The sequence below is a fragment of the Amblyraja radiata genome, chromosome 10, assembly GCF_010909765.2.
Source record: "Amblyraja radiata isolate CabotCenter1 chromosome 10, sAmbRad1.1.pri, whole genome shotgun sequence".
NCBI lineage: Eukaryota > Metazoa > Chordata > Chondrichthyes > Rajiformes > Rajidae > Amblyraja > Amblyraja radiata.
In genome coordinates, this window is record NC_045965.1 from 40,831,541 (window position 1) to 40,848,590 (window position 17,050).

Sequence of the window (17,050 nt, forward strand, 5' to 3'; positions counted from 1 at the left end):
TTTTGTCACATGGTACAAGATATATTAAAAACATTGGCCATTTGGTTTACGACATTTTATCTTTCTACTCCCCTGGTTCCTCTCTTCCTCTCTGTCACCTCCTCCCTCATAAACATAGGACACTTGGTTTACGGCATCTTACTTCAAAGAGATGACTCAGCTCTTTCTCTTTTCCTCTCTGTCACCTCCTCACTTGGGAGACAATGTTATAGTATCTATTATCTCACACACTGCAACCTGAGACAAGCCTAATTTGAGACTAAATATAAGCTGTAAGCTAGCCCAGAAGCCAATTTAATATCTTCTTATATTTTAACTAAAATTCGGCTTCATCACAGTCAGGAAGAGATGTTGTCACCAATTCGCTCTGATTGAGGTCTGCCGATGCAGAAGTCAATGATCCAGGTACGAAGGGAGGTACAGAGGCCCTGGGAGCTTGCTGATGAATTTGGAGGGGATGATGATGTTGAATGCCGACCTATAGTCCATGATCAGCCTGGCCTCGGTGTTCCTGTGCAAGACTGGGAAGGGAAAAGCCATTTATCCTTATTTCATGTTGGGTTCCACAGCCCCATTTTACTTGATAGTTAATTTTACTCTTGTAGCTGAGTTTGGAATACCTTTACGGCTACATGGTTGACCAATGACTTTACAGAGTTACATGTCCATTGCAACCATTAAATACCCATCTATATTAATGCCACCGTCCAGTACTTGGCCCATCAGCCTTTGATGCCATTGCCTTGAAACCTGGAGAGGGAGACATAACTGGAGGTGAGGATTTCTTTCAGTTGGCTGATCTTGCCTGCACATTTGTAGCAGGCAAGTTTTTAATATTTTCTATTATCATGATGCAAGCTGATTTACCTATAATATCACTGTGTGCTCTTACTCTCTTAAATTCTATTTGATTTTGGTGGTTTTGGATGTCTGATAAGCAGAAACCCTCCTGACATTTTTTAGTTCAGTACATATTGTCGCAGTTATTTAAGCTTGCAGTGCCATAAAGTAAGCAATGAAGCTATAGTGAGTGAACTGAGGGTGAAATTTGTATACATTTTGTTATCTGAAATCAACCTTGCATTGATTTCAAACATTAATTGCGTTAAATGTAACAAAGGTGGGTAGATTAATTGTAAAACATGGGTATCTAGTTTAATGTCAAGCCATTTACATGTGTTTTTGCTTTGCAACCCATGAAATATGTTTGCTTTGATTTATTTTGTGAAATAATATCTCCCTATTGATCTGTTTGAGCTAATGTTAGGACATTTGTTTGTTTTCTGATGTTTTTGTCATTACAAGATTAATCAAATATGTTTCTGTCTTCCAGACTGGTGCACTCCTGTTTTTACTTGTGACCATAATTGTCAACATCAAACTTATTTTGGGTACAAGAAGAGCAGCAAATGAGGAAGAACTAGAAGAAAACTATGGTAAGCTTTTGCAAAGAAATGTATGCTATTTTTATTTTATTTTTTGTTAACTGCTCTAGTATGTTGTCAATCTATGTCGGGGATACCACATTGTGTGATGTTAGTTTTTTCAACCGCGATGAAGGTAAAATGTAGCTTTTTGAATATTGAGAGCAGTCTCTAAAGCTTATTTTTCTTTGAGCTCTAATGTACAGTGCAAATTAGATGGTCCTGGTTTATACAGAACGTTTGCTTAAATATCAATCAAATTGCTAAACATTTTTCGATGAAACTGATCAGTGGCCATTTTGAATCCTGTTTTGGAATTTTAAATTAGCAGTAGGGATAGAACTTGGCAAGGGTTACACTTGATCCTTTGATCAAATATTTGAGATTGCTGCTTTAAGTCATCGCTTTTGTATATGGAAATCATTAGAAATGATTTCCTTTGGGGTTCAATATGGTTTGCTTTCAAATTTAAGTTCAACAGTTTGTAGATCCATAAAATATAGCAGAGCAGAGCCACTTGGTCCTTCAAAACTGCTGTCTCTTATAATAAAATTGTGGCAATACCTCCACCACTCCATTTATTTATCTCCATATCCCTCAATTCCCTTTATCCAAAAATCTCTTCCTCTCAGCTGTGACACCAAATGACCCACTGGACCATCTGGTGCATAGAATGTGTAGGAAGGAACTGCAGATGCTAGTTTAAACCGAAGATAGACACAAAAAGCTGGAGTAACTCAGCGGGACAGGCAGCATCTCTGGAGAGAAGGAATGGGTGATGTTTTAGGATCTCGACCCAAAATGTCACCCATTCCTTCTCCAGAGATGCCGCCTGCCCCACTGAGTTACTCCAGCTGGTTGTGTCTATCTTTGGTGCATAGGACTGCCTAGTTTCACAGCATAATTTACTTGCTATGGATGGGTAGTAGATATCAATACTACCAGCAACTTTTGCTAGCTGAGTGTGAACAACTTTTGACATCTTTGCCCCTGTTTAGTATAACTCAGTTCTTCCAGCTCCCTTGTTTATCAGCATGGCTCCACGGGTTTTCACAGATTTGTGTTGTTTTTGGGGCAGATGATGCAATGCCTAACATGGAAACTGCTCGTAGGCCTTCACATGGCCGGAAGGTTCTGGACATTGAAGTATATTCCAGCAGGTCGAAAGTCTATGTTGCTGTTGATGGAACCACAGTAAGTGCCTTCCCTGTATTTAATTTCAATTAATTTGTCATAATCTAATATTGGTTCTAACATTGGCAATGGTTTATTATTGATACAGTGAAAAAGCTTGTTTTGTATACTATCCAGGAAAATCATACTATACATGAATACAATTGGACCATATGCAAGTACACAGTGCAAATGGAAACATATACAGAGTGCAGAATAGTGTTACTGCTGCAGAATAAGTACATCTATATCTATCTATATAATATTAAAACTCTGTGGCTGGCTGGCTGGCTGTGTGTGTGTGTTTCTGCCTGACTTGTGAGTGCCAGCCTTTGATTCGTTGCTATGCCAACACCAGACCCAGAAACGCCGAGATTTTTTCCATTTCGGTAGAGATTTCACTTTTCATTCCAAGTATCCACTCATTAAATTTGGTCGTCTTTATGTACAAATTTTTAATAAAATCCTTCCCCCCCCCCCCCCCCCCCTCCTGCTGTCCAGTGACCATAACGGCTGCTGGCGCTCGCCTCAAAGACGCCATTTAAAAACAGCCGCACTGCTGACTGCTGGAGTCTTATGTTTGGGAACGGCTTGAGTTGGGGGACCACGACTCCCGTGGGGGCAACGGGTAGGGAACGGCTGCGTTGGGGGAGCAGACCCAACGAGTCTGCATTTGGTCTCGTATTTTATAAAAGTGTGAGTGTTGCAACGAGGTAGATTGGCAGACCAGGACAATAGACAATAGGTACAGGAGTAGGCCGTTCGGCCCTTCAAGCCACCACCGCCATTTAATGCGATCATGGCTGATCACCCACAATCAGTACCCCGTTCCTGCCTTCTCCCCATATCCCTGGACTCCACTATCTTCAAGAGCCCCATCTAGCTCTCTCTTGAAAGTATCCAGAGAACCGGCCTCCACCGCCCTCTGAGGCAGAGAGTTCCACAAGACTCACAACTCTCTGTGAAAAAGTGTTTCCTCATCCCCGTTCTAAATGGCTTATTCTTAATATTCTTAAACTGTGGCCCCTGGTTCTGGACTCCCCCAACATCGGGAACATTGGGAACACCTCGTAGTGGCTTATGAGAGGTCCATTCAACAGTAAGGGAATGGCCAGGGTGTAAGCAGCCCTTTTGTATGTTGGCTGCTTTTTTGAGGTAACATGAATTGTTGATGGAGTAGTTGGTGGGGGAGGCTGATGTGTGCGATGGGCTATGCTATATTCACAACTGGCTGCAATTTTTTTGCCATGTTGGGCAGAGTAGTTGCCAAACCAAGTTGTAATGCATCCTGATAGAAGCTTTCTATGACATATCTTTGGAAATTGGTAAGAGTAATTAGAGACATGCCAAATTTCCTTAGTCTTCTGAGGAAATGGAAGCATAGATTGTTTTCTTGGCTGTGACATCTACATCTACATGGTTGGGCCAGAACAAATTGCTGGCGATATTTGCACTGAGGAACTAATCCAATCTAGTAGCCCTTGGTGGAAATCAGCACATAAAGGAACAATTAAAAGATGTTTAAGAAGGAACTGCAGATGCAAATCGAAGGTAGATAAAAATGCTGGAGAAACTCAGCGGGTGAGGCAGCATCTATGGAGCGAAGGAATAGGTGACGTTTCGGGTCGAGGCACTTCTCCAGACTGATGTGGTGGTGGCGGGAAGAAGAAAGGAAGAGGCGGAGACAGTGGGCTGTGGGAGAGCTGGGAAGGGGAGGGGAAAGAGGGAGAAAGCAAGGACTACCTGAAATTGGAGAAGTCAATGTTCATATGGCTGGGGTGTAAACTATGATGTGCAGCTCCTCCAATTTATGGTGGGACTCACTCTGGCCATGGAGGAGGCCCAGGACAGAAAGGTCGGTTTCGGAATGGGAGGGGGAGTTGAAGTGCTGAGCCACTGGGAGATCAGGTTGGTTATTGTGAACTGAGCGAAGGTGATGGGTGAAGCGATCGCCAAGCCTCCGTCAATGTAGAGCAGCTGACACCTAGAGCAGCGGATGCAATAGATGAGGTTGGAGGAGGTACAGGTGAACCTCTGCCGCACCTGGAAAGATCAAGGGGGGAGGTAAAGTGACAAGTGTAGCATTTCCTGTGGTTGCAAGGGAATGTACCAGGGGAGGGTGGTTTGGGTGGGAAGGGACAAATTGACCAGGGAGTTACGGAGGGAGCAGTCTCTGTGGAAAGCCGAAAGGGGAGGAAATGGGAAGATGTGGCCAGTGGTGGAATCCCGTTGGAGGTGGCGAAAATGTGGGAGGATTATCTGCTGTATGTGACGGTTGGTAGGGTGGAAGGTGAGGACAAGGGGGATTCTGCCCTTGTTAAGTAAGAGTGGGGGATGGTGAGTGGGAGCAGAGCTACGGGGTATAGAAGAGACCCTGGTGAGAGCCTCATCTATCGTCGAAGAGGGGAACCCCCGTTCCCTAAAGAATGAGGACATCTCCGATGCCCGAGTTTGGAACACCTCATCCTGGGTGCAGATGCGGCGTAGTCGGAGGAATTAGGAGTAGGGGATAGAGTCCTTACAGGAAGCAGGGTGGGAAGATGTGTAGTCCAGATAGCCATGGGAGTCAGTGGGTTTATAGTGGATGTCGGTCAGTAGTCTGTTACCTGCGATGGAGATAGTAAGGTCTAAAAACAGTCAGGAGATGTCTGAAATGGTCCAGGTGAATTTGAGTGCCGGATGGAAGCTAGTGGTGAAATGGATGAAGCCAGTGAGATCTGCATGGGTGCAGGAGGTAGCACCAATGCAGTCGTCGATGTAGCAGAGGAAGAGTTCGACGATAGGGCCACGGTACGCCATTAGCAAGGATTGTTCGACGTATCCTACAAAGAGGCAGGCATAGCTGGGGCCCATGCGCGTGCCTATAGCTACTCCTTGGATTTGGAAGAAAAGGAAGGAGTCAAAGGGAAAGTTTTTAAGAAGGAACTGCAGATGCTGGAAAATCGAAGGTACACAAAAAAGCTGGAGAAACTCAGCGGGTGCAGCAGCATCTATGGAGCGAAGGAAATAGGCAACGTTTCGGGCCGAAACCCTTCTTCTGCTCCATAGATGCTGCTGAGATGCTGCTGCACCTGCTGAGTTTCTCCAGCTTTTTTGTGTACCTTCAAAGGAAACGTTGTTCAGGGTAAGGACCAGCTCCACTAGGCGGAGAGTATCGGTAGATGGGGATTGTTTGGTTCTGCGGTCGAGGAAGAAACTGAAGGCTTTGAGACCCTCCTTGTGTGGGATGGAGGTGTAGAGTGACTAGATATTCATGGTGAAGATGAGGGAATGGGGGCCTGGAAAATGGAAGTCATGCAGGAGCCGAAGAGCGTATGAGGTGTCTTGGACCTAGGAAGGGAGGGATCTAACCATGGGGGATAGGATGGAGTCGAGGTATTTGGAAATAAGTTTGGTGGGACACGAACAAACAAAAAATGGGTCTGCCAGGGCAGTCGGGTTTGTGGATTTTGGGGAGAAGGTAAAATCGGGCCGTGCGGGGATGGGGAACGATGAGGTTGGAGGCTTGGGAGGGCAGGGAGCTGGAAGTGATGAAGCCAGTGATAGTGTTTGAGATAATAGCCTGGTGCTCCTCTGTGGGGTCATGGCCCAAGGATAAGTAGGAGGAGGTGTCAGAGTTGCCGACTGGCCTCAGATTTGTAGAGATCAGCGCGCCAGACTACCACGGCACCTCCCTTGTCGGCAGGTTTGATCACCCAGTCTGGGTTGATGAGTAGCTTTCTGTCAATGCAGGATAGATTATAGCAACAGTAAGCAGGGACAAAGAGTAGTTGAGTTCACAGTATCTGCCTCTGATAGTTATGCAGTGTCTTTAATTTTACACAACAGGAAATACATTTGTTTTATTCACATTTTTATGATTGTGTCCTTGCAACTTTGGAAGGGTGGATTTTATGTGTGGCCTTGTGGCTATAAGTTCTGGATTTTTAAATTTTTTTTAAAATGTTAATTTTCTTGAAGTTTCAGACTTATTTTCAATTAGTGGGGGTCCATTGCCCTCCAACTAGCCATCTATTATTCATAAAAGGACAGAAGTGCTGGAGTAACTCTTGGTCAGGCAGCATCTCAGGATTGGCAACATTTCGGGTTGGGATTGTTCTACAGTCTGAAGAAGGGTCCCAACCTGAAATGTCACCTATCCGTGTTGTTTGGTGCCGCTGCCTGATCCATTGGGGTGGAAGATTGCAACCTTCACGTGGTCCGCCCTATTTCGACTAGTGCAATCAACTCGATGTGCACAAATGGAAGATCAAATAGAACAAGTTGTCCAACAACTTTAGGCTGCGCACGCCACACGAAAGAAGAAGAAGAAGCCTGATCCATTGAGTTTAATTTTGAGATACAGCATGGAAACGTGTAAATCATCGGCTGGAGTTCCTTGTTTCTATCTATTCCTATGAGCTCTGACATTGGGTTAGCAGGCAATTGAAACTCTGGCCATCCTGGCATTAGGCTGCCATGTGCATTTTTATGACCATGGTGAAGAACCATGGAAGCTTTTTTCTCCCCCTCTTCCTTCCCTCTGCCCTTCTTGGAACCTAATGTCCTATTCTGTCTTCTCTGACATGGTTAAGCAACTGTGCAACAACTTTGCTGAAATGATGTGGGAATATTGTTTGCAATAAACTTCAACTGAAGAGAAGTGGATGATCGATTTCTTGGGTTGGGACCACACTCGGAAATATTTATTTAAAAAAGGTCCATTTGTTTGACTTCAACATTATTGCAGACCTGATGGGTGGGTAGTTAGGAAAAGGCATAAAACCAGATCTTCAGTTGCCAAGTAAATAAGAGTTAGGCAATGGTGCGTGACTATATTGCACCGTGTTACCTGATCTGATATTGTTACAAATGCTGGAAAGTACTGGTTTATACTAACAAAATACTCAAGGTCCATTTAATATACCATCCTCTCCAGCTATCCACTTGAATTTAATTATCTGAACTCCTAGTTGGTACAGTACCCTCCATAATGTTTGGGACAAAGACCCATCATTTAATTATTTACCTCTGTACTCCACAATTTGAGATTTGTAATAGAAAAAATCACATGTGGTTAAAGTGCACATTGTCAGATTTTAAAAAGGCCATTTTTATACATTTTGGTTTCGCAATGTAGAAATTACAGCAGTTTTTATACATAGTCTGAAGAAGGGTCTCGACTCAACATCACCCATTCCTTTTTCCAGAGATGCTGCCTCACCCGCTGAGTTACTCCAGCATTTTGTGTCTACCTTTTATACATAGTCCCCCTATTTCAGGGCACCATAATGTTTGGGATACAGCAATGTAATGTAAATGAAAGTAGTCATGTTTAGTATTTTGTTGCATATCCTTTGCATGCAATGACTGCTTGAAATCTGCCTTTTCATGGACATCTCCAGTTGCTGGGTGTCTTCCCTGATGATGCTCTGCCAGGCCTGTATTGCAGCCATCTTTAGCTTATGCTTGTTTTGGGGGCTAGTCCCCTTCAGTTTTCTCTCCAGCATATAAAAGGCATGCTCAATTGGGTTCGGATCGGGTGATTGACTTGGCCACTCAAGAACTGACCATTTTTTTTACTTTGAAAAACTCCTTTGTTGCTTTAGCAGTATGTTTGGGATCATTGTCTTGCTGTAGAATAAACCGCCGGCCAATGAGTTTTGAGGCATTTGTTTGAAGTTGAGCAGATAGGATGTGTCTGTACACTTCGGAATTCATTATGCTACTACCATCAGCAGTTGTATCATCAATGAAGATAAGTGAGCCAGTACCTTCAGCATCCATACATGCCCAAGCCATAACACCCCCACCCAGATGAGGTGGTATGCTTTGGATCTTGGGCAGTTCCTTCTCTCCTCCATACTTTGCTCTTGCAATCACTTTGATATAAGTCAATCTTCATCTCATCTGTCCACAAGACCATTTTCCAGAACTGTGGTTGCTCTTTTAAGTACTTCTTGGCAAATTGTAACCTGGCCATCCTATTTTCGCGGCTAACCAGTGGTTTGCATCTTGCATCTTGCCTCTGTATTATTGTTCATGAAGTCTTCTGCGGAATGTGGTCATTGACAAATCCACACCTAAAGAGTGTTTCTGATCTGTCGGACAGGTGTTTGGGGATTTTTCTTTATTATAGAGAGAATTCTTCTGTCATCCGCTGTGGAGGTCTTCCTTGGCCTGCCAGTCCTTTTGCAATTAGTAAGCTCACCAGTGCCCTCTCTCTTCTTAATGATGATCCAAACAATCAGGTTGGCTGATGTCTGTAACAGTTTTATTCTTGTTTCTCACTTATAATGGCTTCTTTGACTTTCATTGGCACAACATTGGTCCTCATGTTGATAAACAGCAATAAAAGTTTCCAAAGGTGATGGAAAGACTGGAGGAAATACTTGGTGCTGAGAGCTCTTTTATACCTGCATTAAGGAAGCAATTGAACACACATGAGCAATTACAAACACCCGTGAAGCGATGTGTTCCAAACATTGTGGTGCCCTGAAATGGGGAACTATGTATAAACACAGCTGTAATTTCTACATGGTGAAACCAAAATGTATAAAAATACTGTTTAATAAAATGTATGAAAATACCCTTTAATGAAATCTGACAATGTGCACTTTAACCGCATGTGATTTTTTTTTTCTATTACAAATCTCAAATTGTGGAGTACAGAGACAAATAAATAAATGATGGGTCTTTGTCCCAAACATTGTGGAGGGCACTGTTGGTGTTCTGCTTTTGTAGAGACAAACAATGCTGTTGTTTTGGTCTTTGTAAGATATTATGGCTTTAGCATGTAGATAGAAACAAAGCACAGGTTTTCAGTCTATGCTGTTGCCAGTGTGGGTCTTCTTTATTTTACAAAAGTACACTGCACATACTCACACATATTCACAAGACTGATAAGATGATGAATATATCTCATGACACATCATACCATTCTAGTACTTGGTTCTTAAAGTTACAGTTTCCATTATGTACACTACACTTCTCTCCCCTTAGAAAATAAAATAATGTTATAAATTTATTTTGACGACTGGTTTGCACACTCTATTTCTGGTTTAATTCTTAAAGTTACAGTTACCATTATATACTCTACAGTCTTGTCCAGAAATAAGTTATAATCATTGATTTAGCACATTTCCTTAGATAATCTCCTTTCCATCTTGATTTTAGCATGGCAGCAATAAGTATGCAGAGGGAGGGATTTGAACAATCGCAGGCAGCAGTTTGGTGTATCTATTATCTTAAATTCAGCTATGGAACCAGCATTTGGTTGAATATAAGTGAAGTTTTATAATAAAACTTGCTGCATTTATTAGAAACATAGAAACATAGAAAGTAGGTGCGAGAGTAGACCACCAGGTCCGTCGAGCCCGCACCGCCATTCGCTCATGGCTGAACACTAAACAGAAACACTTACCCACAAACAGTAGACACAAGACACAGAACACAAGACACTACCCTCCCCTTTATACCGCTATCACCCCTCTCCACCCCAAGAACCTCGTGATCTCCTTGGGGAGGCAAAAAACCGGATAAAAACCCAGGTCCAATTCGGGAAAAAAATCCGGGAAATTCCTCTCCGACCCCAATCCAGGCGATCGACACTTGTCCAGGAGATCACTCAGGTCTTACTATACTAACCATACCTAGGTCCATATCCCTGCCCTCTCCCCGTAGCCCCTTATCCCCTTGGCAGCTAAAAAACCATCTATTTTAGTCTTAAATATATTTAAAGTTTCTGCTTCCACTGCTCCCTGGGGCAGTGAATTCCATAAATTAACCACCCTCTGGGTGAAGAAGTTCTTCCTCATCTCAGTTTTAAAAGAGCCCCCCCTTATTCTGCAACTATGTCCCCTAGTTCTAGTTTCCCCGATCATTGGGAACATCCTCGGTGCATCCACCCGATCAAGGCCCCTCACGATCTTATATGTTTCAATGAGATCGCCTCTCATTCTTCTAAACTCCAAAGCGTAGAGTTCCAGCCTACTTAACCTTTCCTCATATGTCAATCCCCTCATTGCAGGAATTAATCTTGTAAACCTTCGCTGCACTGCCTCCAGGGCTAGTACATCCTTTCTTAAGTATGGACCCCAGAACTGTACACAGTATTCCAAATGTGGTCTCACTAATACTGTGTACAGCTGCAGCAAGACCTCCGTGTTTTTATACTCAATCCCCCTAGCAATAAAGGCCAAAACTCCATTGGCCTTCCTGATTGCTTGCTGCACCTGCATACTAACTTTCAGTGATTCATGTACTAATACCCCTAGATCCCTTTGCGTTGCATTACAACGCAGCTCCTCCTCATTTAGAAAATAACTTGCCCAATTCCTTGTGATTATCTGTTTTATGCAATAAGTTAAATATTTTATTTTGAAGTAAAATATGCACTTTCCCTGAAAAAAGTTTTTAATCCAATTATTAAAATGCCAAATCAGTAGGAAATATTGGCAAGTGTTTGCATGGAGTCAGTACAAAGAGCAAACATTCGTGTTCGCGCAGATGCTGGAATGTCTTAATTCCATGGTCAGTTAAGCAATGGTTACTAAAAGCTGCACCTAATATACTTTCATTCTGCCTTGTAGGTTCTTGAAGATGAAGTCAAAGAGCAGAGTCGAGGAATACACGTTATTGTTCTGAATCAAGCTTCCGTAAGTAGTCAGGCACATGAGCACTGAAACTTCCCACAAACCTACAATTTACATTTGGTTTTGCAGATGATGGATTGAATATGATATTATTTTTTCAGATATCTTAAGCAATGCATATTAATTAAAAACATATTTTTCTTCAGCCGTACCAAATAAACTGCAAGTATGGCTTGGACTTTTTCATTTTGCTGGGATAATGTAAATTATAGAGCTGTAGGTATGTTTAAAATTAAATAATTAAAAATGACTGTTTCCGGTAATTGTTCAGTGAGGAACTATAGTCAAGATAATTATCATATAAAATAGGTGCAGGAGTAGACCATCCGGCCCTTCAAGCCTGCACCGCCATTCAATGTGATCATGGCTGATCATCCACAATCCTGCTTTCTCCCCATATCCCTTGATTACCGATACAAACTTGACTCCACACTACTTTTTGCTTCACATTACAGATGCCAATTTGCTTCTATACTTCTATACAAATGATGTACACATGTTTTAGTATAGCTTATGGTTTTTGCACATTGAACAGTATACTGGTGATTGCATTAATTATTTGTGCTGGGTGTATTGGGTAGACAGGTCAAATCTTGTGCAGCCCCGGTTGCCATCCAACTGGACTGCAATCTAGACCACATCATATTAATCAGCACATGGAATCCTGTTTTTTAGCTGTAAATTAGGTTGGTAGTGTGCGGTGGTCTACTGAGATGGTCTTGACTGGAACGTTGCCCAGGTATGAAGAGCAGGATAAATTCAGTCTTGGTAGTTACAGCACAGATTTGTCTAATTTCAGCAGTCATCAAAGTAATGGAAGGTGCTGATTGATGCTCTGTTAAAACATGTACCAAAGGTTTTCCACAGGTTCGATGAGAATAATTGCCTTTGACTTCAATGTGACTGTTGACTGTGAAACGTTAAAGAACTAAAGTCAGTGGCATCAAGGAAACATACTTTGCTGGATCTGGAGTCACTGTTATGGACTCCATCTCAATGCCATTGTGTCTCTCCCTCTGGTGGTGTTGTTGGGGCATGACATTCCCAAGGTTTATAATGTAGAAATTGGTTCTAAAGATTCTGAGTATGAGTAATTCCGCCTATTGTTTTCATGTTAGAATTCTAAGTTTGTTTATGAGACTAAATATTATTTTGCCCACGCTACTGAAAAATCATATAAGAAGTTGGGAAATAAATAGTTTAAAGTATTATACAAAAAGGCTGAAGGCTCCTTACCTTTCACGAATGAAACACAAAGTGCTGGAGTAATTCATCGGGTCAGGCAGCATCTCTGAAGGACGTGGATGAGTGCTGTTTCGCATTGGGGGCCCTTCTTCAGACTACTATGAAACTCCACTTTCTTCACACGCAGGGAAATGCATCCCATTGTCATTTTCACTTTTAGACCATTACAATATTTACTAATCTATAGCCTTTACACCAAACGGATATGTTGTGCACTTAATTGCTGTTATGTGAAAAGTGGGTAGTAATAGTTGTAGATGATTTTCAATAATTTTGTCTTGCTGTCTTTGAAATATTAAGAAGCAGCTTTTCAGTGGTTACTAAGGATACGAACGATGACAAATGTTTGTTGCTTTAAACAGGGCCATGTAATGGCCAAACGAGTGTTTGATACTTACTCACCCCATGAAGATGAAGCTATGATCCTGTTCTTGAATATGGTGTCTCGTGGGAGAATCCTTCTGTTCACTATCAAGGTCAGTATAGTCTTTCTCCAGTGATACATTTGGGAGACTAGAACTTTTTGTATGTTTGGCCTTTGCATTTTGATTTTGTTTGGAAGGGAAGTCCAACTTCTAATTGAATTACTGGTCCCTACTTCTGGGATGTTATTGTGATGAATCTATTCTTGTTGGAGAAGAATGGCTGTCTATATTAGTAACGAATTGTACTTCTCTAAGCTCATTTTCTACTTGCCATCAGTTTTTCAGCCAGAGAAACTTGAGGTTAATGTGCTCATTTTTTTCAAAACTAGAGTTTCGGCTAATATCCAGCATTTTGAGCCATGCCTCCTGTTCAGCAACAGCCACCCAGCTCTCCTTACTGCTGCATTGATCTTTTATAGCCTTCCATGATAAATTGGTCTGCAGATCTGACTGTCATGGCTGTAGTGCAAGCTGGGGAATACACAGGAACCAGTGGCATGAATAGGTCATAGAGGCTGGTCTATGCTGGCCTCTTCTGTGCCATTTCCCCATTCCCCTCTGTCCCCCGATTGATCAAATATTTATCTGTCTCTACTTTAAATGCTTCCAGCACCGGCCGGGGCAGAGAATTAGAGATTCATCACCCCACAATAGAAAATACTTGTGTGTACTTTGGTTTTAAATGACTAGTCCATAATCTTGAAGTCATGTCCACGCATTCGGGACTCCCACCAGTGAAAACTTACAAACGTCTACCCTGCCAAGCCCCCTTAGGATCTTTTATGTTTAAGGTCACCCCTCCATCTTCTAAACTCCAAGCAATACCGACCCCAACTATTATGACTCTCATGGTTGGACAATGAATGGATCTCGATGGTGACCAAGTCTCAGATGGTGGACACCGAGACCTTGGTTCCAGACCAGTCCAGAAGCCATTTGGTAGCTCATGCTGTAGGGCCTCTTTGATTATTTCTAAATACATGATAATCAAAGACATTAAAAAACAAATTAAAATAGATTTAAATAACAGCATTTAAAAGGTTGGATGTATATGGATAGGAACAGTTTAGAGGGATATGGGCCATATGCAGGCAAAAGTGACCAGCTTAGATAGGTTATCTTGATCGATATGGACAAGTTGGGCCAAAAAGCCTATTTTCGTGCTGTATATGACTGATACAAAATTGGACACTCTTAAAATATATAATTAATGACATTAATAATACATTTCAATTTGTACCTCATTTATACTCTAATTTTCTCATGACGGGAGGCTATTTGATCCATCAAGCCTAAACTGGCTGACAGAGCTATCCCATCAATCCATATCCCCCACCCTGCAAGCTATTCTCGTGTGCGCAACAACTTTGGCATTCCTTTGGAATGTGGGAGTGCACTGGAGAACCCATAAGCAACCCAAGCAGTTATGCAAACTCCTCATGGACAGCAGCCAGGTCAGGATCAAACTTGCGTAGCTTTAATTGTGAGTCAGTAACACTATCTGCTCTTCTGCAGCAGCTAGTGCTGTTGGATAAAATGAAAACAAATTACCTTTTCATTACAGAATGATGTGACAGGTGTAAAGTGAAGGGATAAATGTGAAGTGCTTCCACACCCACATCGCTCCTGAGCTTTACCTCATGACTTGGTGCTAAATTTGGTGACAGAGCAAGATGTGCTATCATCTGACATCCAGTGTATTCCTGACCCCTCTGTTGCATTGAACAGATCTGGAAATCTGGGACTAGCTGGCTTGGAATTAGCATTATCTATGTTCTGCAGACAAGGATATCCAGCAGAGGGAGCTACACGATAATATAACATGATCTGTGCAGACTCAGAGAAACTTAAACTTCATTTATCAGTTTGAATCGGGCACCATGATTATGGAACTTTAGTATAATTGTGATTGAAGTTTGTACTTGTTTTTTAAATTTTGTTTACATATTTCCACAGATTTCTTTAATGCAGGGGTTGGCAACCTACGGCCCCTGGGCCGAAATCATCCCGCCCACAGACAAATTTTGTTTCCCATATTCATTCGGCCCGTCAAGCGCCCGCCCCAAGCGCGGCCGAGCTCTGGCTGTACCGCATCCTGCATAAAGCTGCCGGCATGGCCGCGTGAGCACCTTCTGTGAACAGGTTTAAGAAAGAACTGCAGATGCTGGAAAAATCGAAGGTAGACAAAAATGCTGGAGAAACTCAGCGGGTGAGACATGCAAGGATTGCATGAGGCTGACTCACCCGCTGAGTTTCTCCAGTATTTTTGTCTACCTTCTGTGAACATGCGATTTGATTGTCTGCCATCTGGGGCGGGATCCATGTGTGCACGTGATAGATGTAGCCCGCCATCCGCTCACAGACATGCATCCCGGCCCCTATACAGAACAAGGTTGCCGACCCCTGCTTTAATGCTTGGTTTAACATTCAGTGTCTTTGCTTTTATGTCGGACAATTGGATATTAAACATCCAAGCAGTTAAATCCAAATTATTGGGTATAGAAAGAACTGATAAATATCTGTACGGCAATGCAATTCAAGAACACCATTGCCTTTGTTTGTGTTTAAATTCAAGTTTGGCAGGAAGTGAAAATTGTGGGGGGTTTTTTGGCAGGTTGCATGAAAGGTCACATTACAAGCCCAATAATACTCAGCAGGTCAGGCAACATTTTTGGAGGATAAGACTGTGTATAGGTTTATGCAATAAGCAATTGGCCTAGATTCTATAATAAGCTTCTGGGGAAACTGTTTGGGAGGTGAAAATGAGGAAAAAGAAAATTATACCTCAACAGATTTTGCATTTAAAATCGAGTATGGTCATTTTCCATACATAACTTGGTTCTTGGTAGAATAAAAAACAATGGAAAATTGTTGCTTCTGGTTTCATATATTGCTTTCTTGAGATCAGTTGAAAGATTAAGTAACTAAAGTCACAATGACATTAGTGGGTAGACTTGCATTTTCTACTTCTTCCCTCTGAAATTGTACTGGATTTGGCATTTAATATAGACTATACCTTAAACATCCTGTGTTGCAGTAGATTATATCCAAATAATGTATGTTTTCATAAGTTTTTACAAATTTAAGATACCTTTACTTGCCATTGTACTTTGCCACTACTTGGATGAACTTGCATCCCCCTGTTTTCTCTTTTATTTTACTGTTCAGGATGAGGGATCTTTCCATCTGAAAGACTCTGCCAAAAATCTGCTTAAAAGCCTCGGTAGTCAAATTGCTTCATCACTCAGTTGGCGAGACATGTGGACTTTTGTGGTAAAGAAAGCAGGTATAGTGTATACATACTAGTATGTGAATACAATGTAAGACCATTTCAATTGTTTTGCTTGAAGAATCAAACATGGTAAAATAGATGATATTTTCTTTTAAGGTGGTAAGATATTGTAATACCGCTGCCCTGTGTGAGGAATTAGAAACAACCTGTTTCATCCTTTTCCATGACTTGTTAATAATAGAGATGTGGGAGCTTTGCATATTTTGGCAGTTAACAAGTGCAATAAAGACGGATGTTAAGGTGTAATTTATCTGAAATCTGACTCTTCAGTTTTATTTTCAGGTCAAGTGTATGGTGAAAAACATTCAAAATCTCCTGCCTTGGCCACTTGGGGTGATCCAGTTTTATTGAAGACTGAAGTTCAGCTAACCTCAACTGAAGGTGACATTTTAGTATCTCCTATCCTTTTTAAATGTTATGCAATTTAATGTAAGCGCAGAAGCATATTATCTGCAACTTCTATTCTCATTAAACACTATCTTTATGCAAATTTAAATAAATGTGTGGTGAAGCTGCAAGTATGACTGTCATTTTTTGGATAAATGAAACTAATTGAGACACCATACTGACAAGCCATGTACCATCTTAGCTGATGTCTAAGCTAGGTTGAGTTCAATCTTGTTTTATCGTCAAGTTGTTAATAGAGCCATGCAGCATGGAAACAAGCCCTTTGACCCCAACTAAGATGCCCCATCAATGCTTGTTCCATTTGCCTTCATTGGCCTATATCTCTCTAAACAATTCCTATCCATGTAGCTGACCAATGTCTTTTTAAATCTTAACCTGCCTCAGCTACTTTCAAAGCCAGCTGGTTCCATATATCCCCATCTTTCAAGTAGTCTTTCAAGTTCCTGTTAA

At 41.8% G+C, this 17,050-nt stretch overlaps 1 protein-coding gene across 2 annotated transcripts in view; it reads left to right on the plus strand.

Annotated features, from left to right (window-relative positions):
- Positions 1-17,050, plus strand: part of pomgnt1 (protein O-linked mannose N-acetylglucosaminyltransferase 1 (beta 1,2-)) — a 41,494-nt gene that overhangs the window by 1,707 nt on the left and 22,737 nt on the right. The window contains exons 1-7 of one of the 2 annotated variants that reach the window (XM_033028650.1): positions 419-774; positions 1,334-1,436; positions 2,503-2,618; positions 11,168-11,233; positions 12,838-12,951; positions 16,069-16,186; positions 16,475-16,573. In XM_033028650.1, coding sequence (XP_032884541.1) covers positions 2,511-2,618; positions 11,168-11,233; positions 12,838-12,951; positions 16,069-16,186; positions 16,475-16,573 — 505 coding nt within the window. In that variant the 5' untranslated portion in view covers positions 419-774; positions 1,334-1,436; positions 2,503-2,510. Of the gene's footprint in view, positions 1-418; positions 775-1,333; positions 1,437-2,502; positions 2,619-11,167; positions 11,234-12,837; positions 12,952-16,068; positions 16,187-16,474; positions 16,574-17,050 lie in introns of those variants that run through there. The other variant, XM_033028649.1, reaches the window with a different exon arrangement.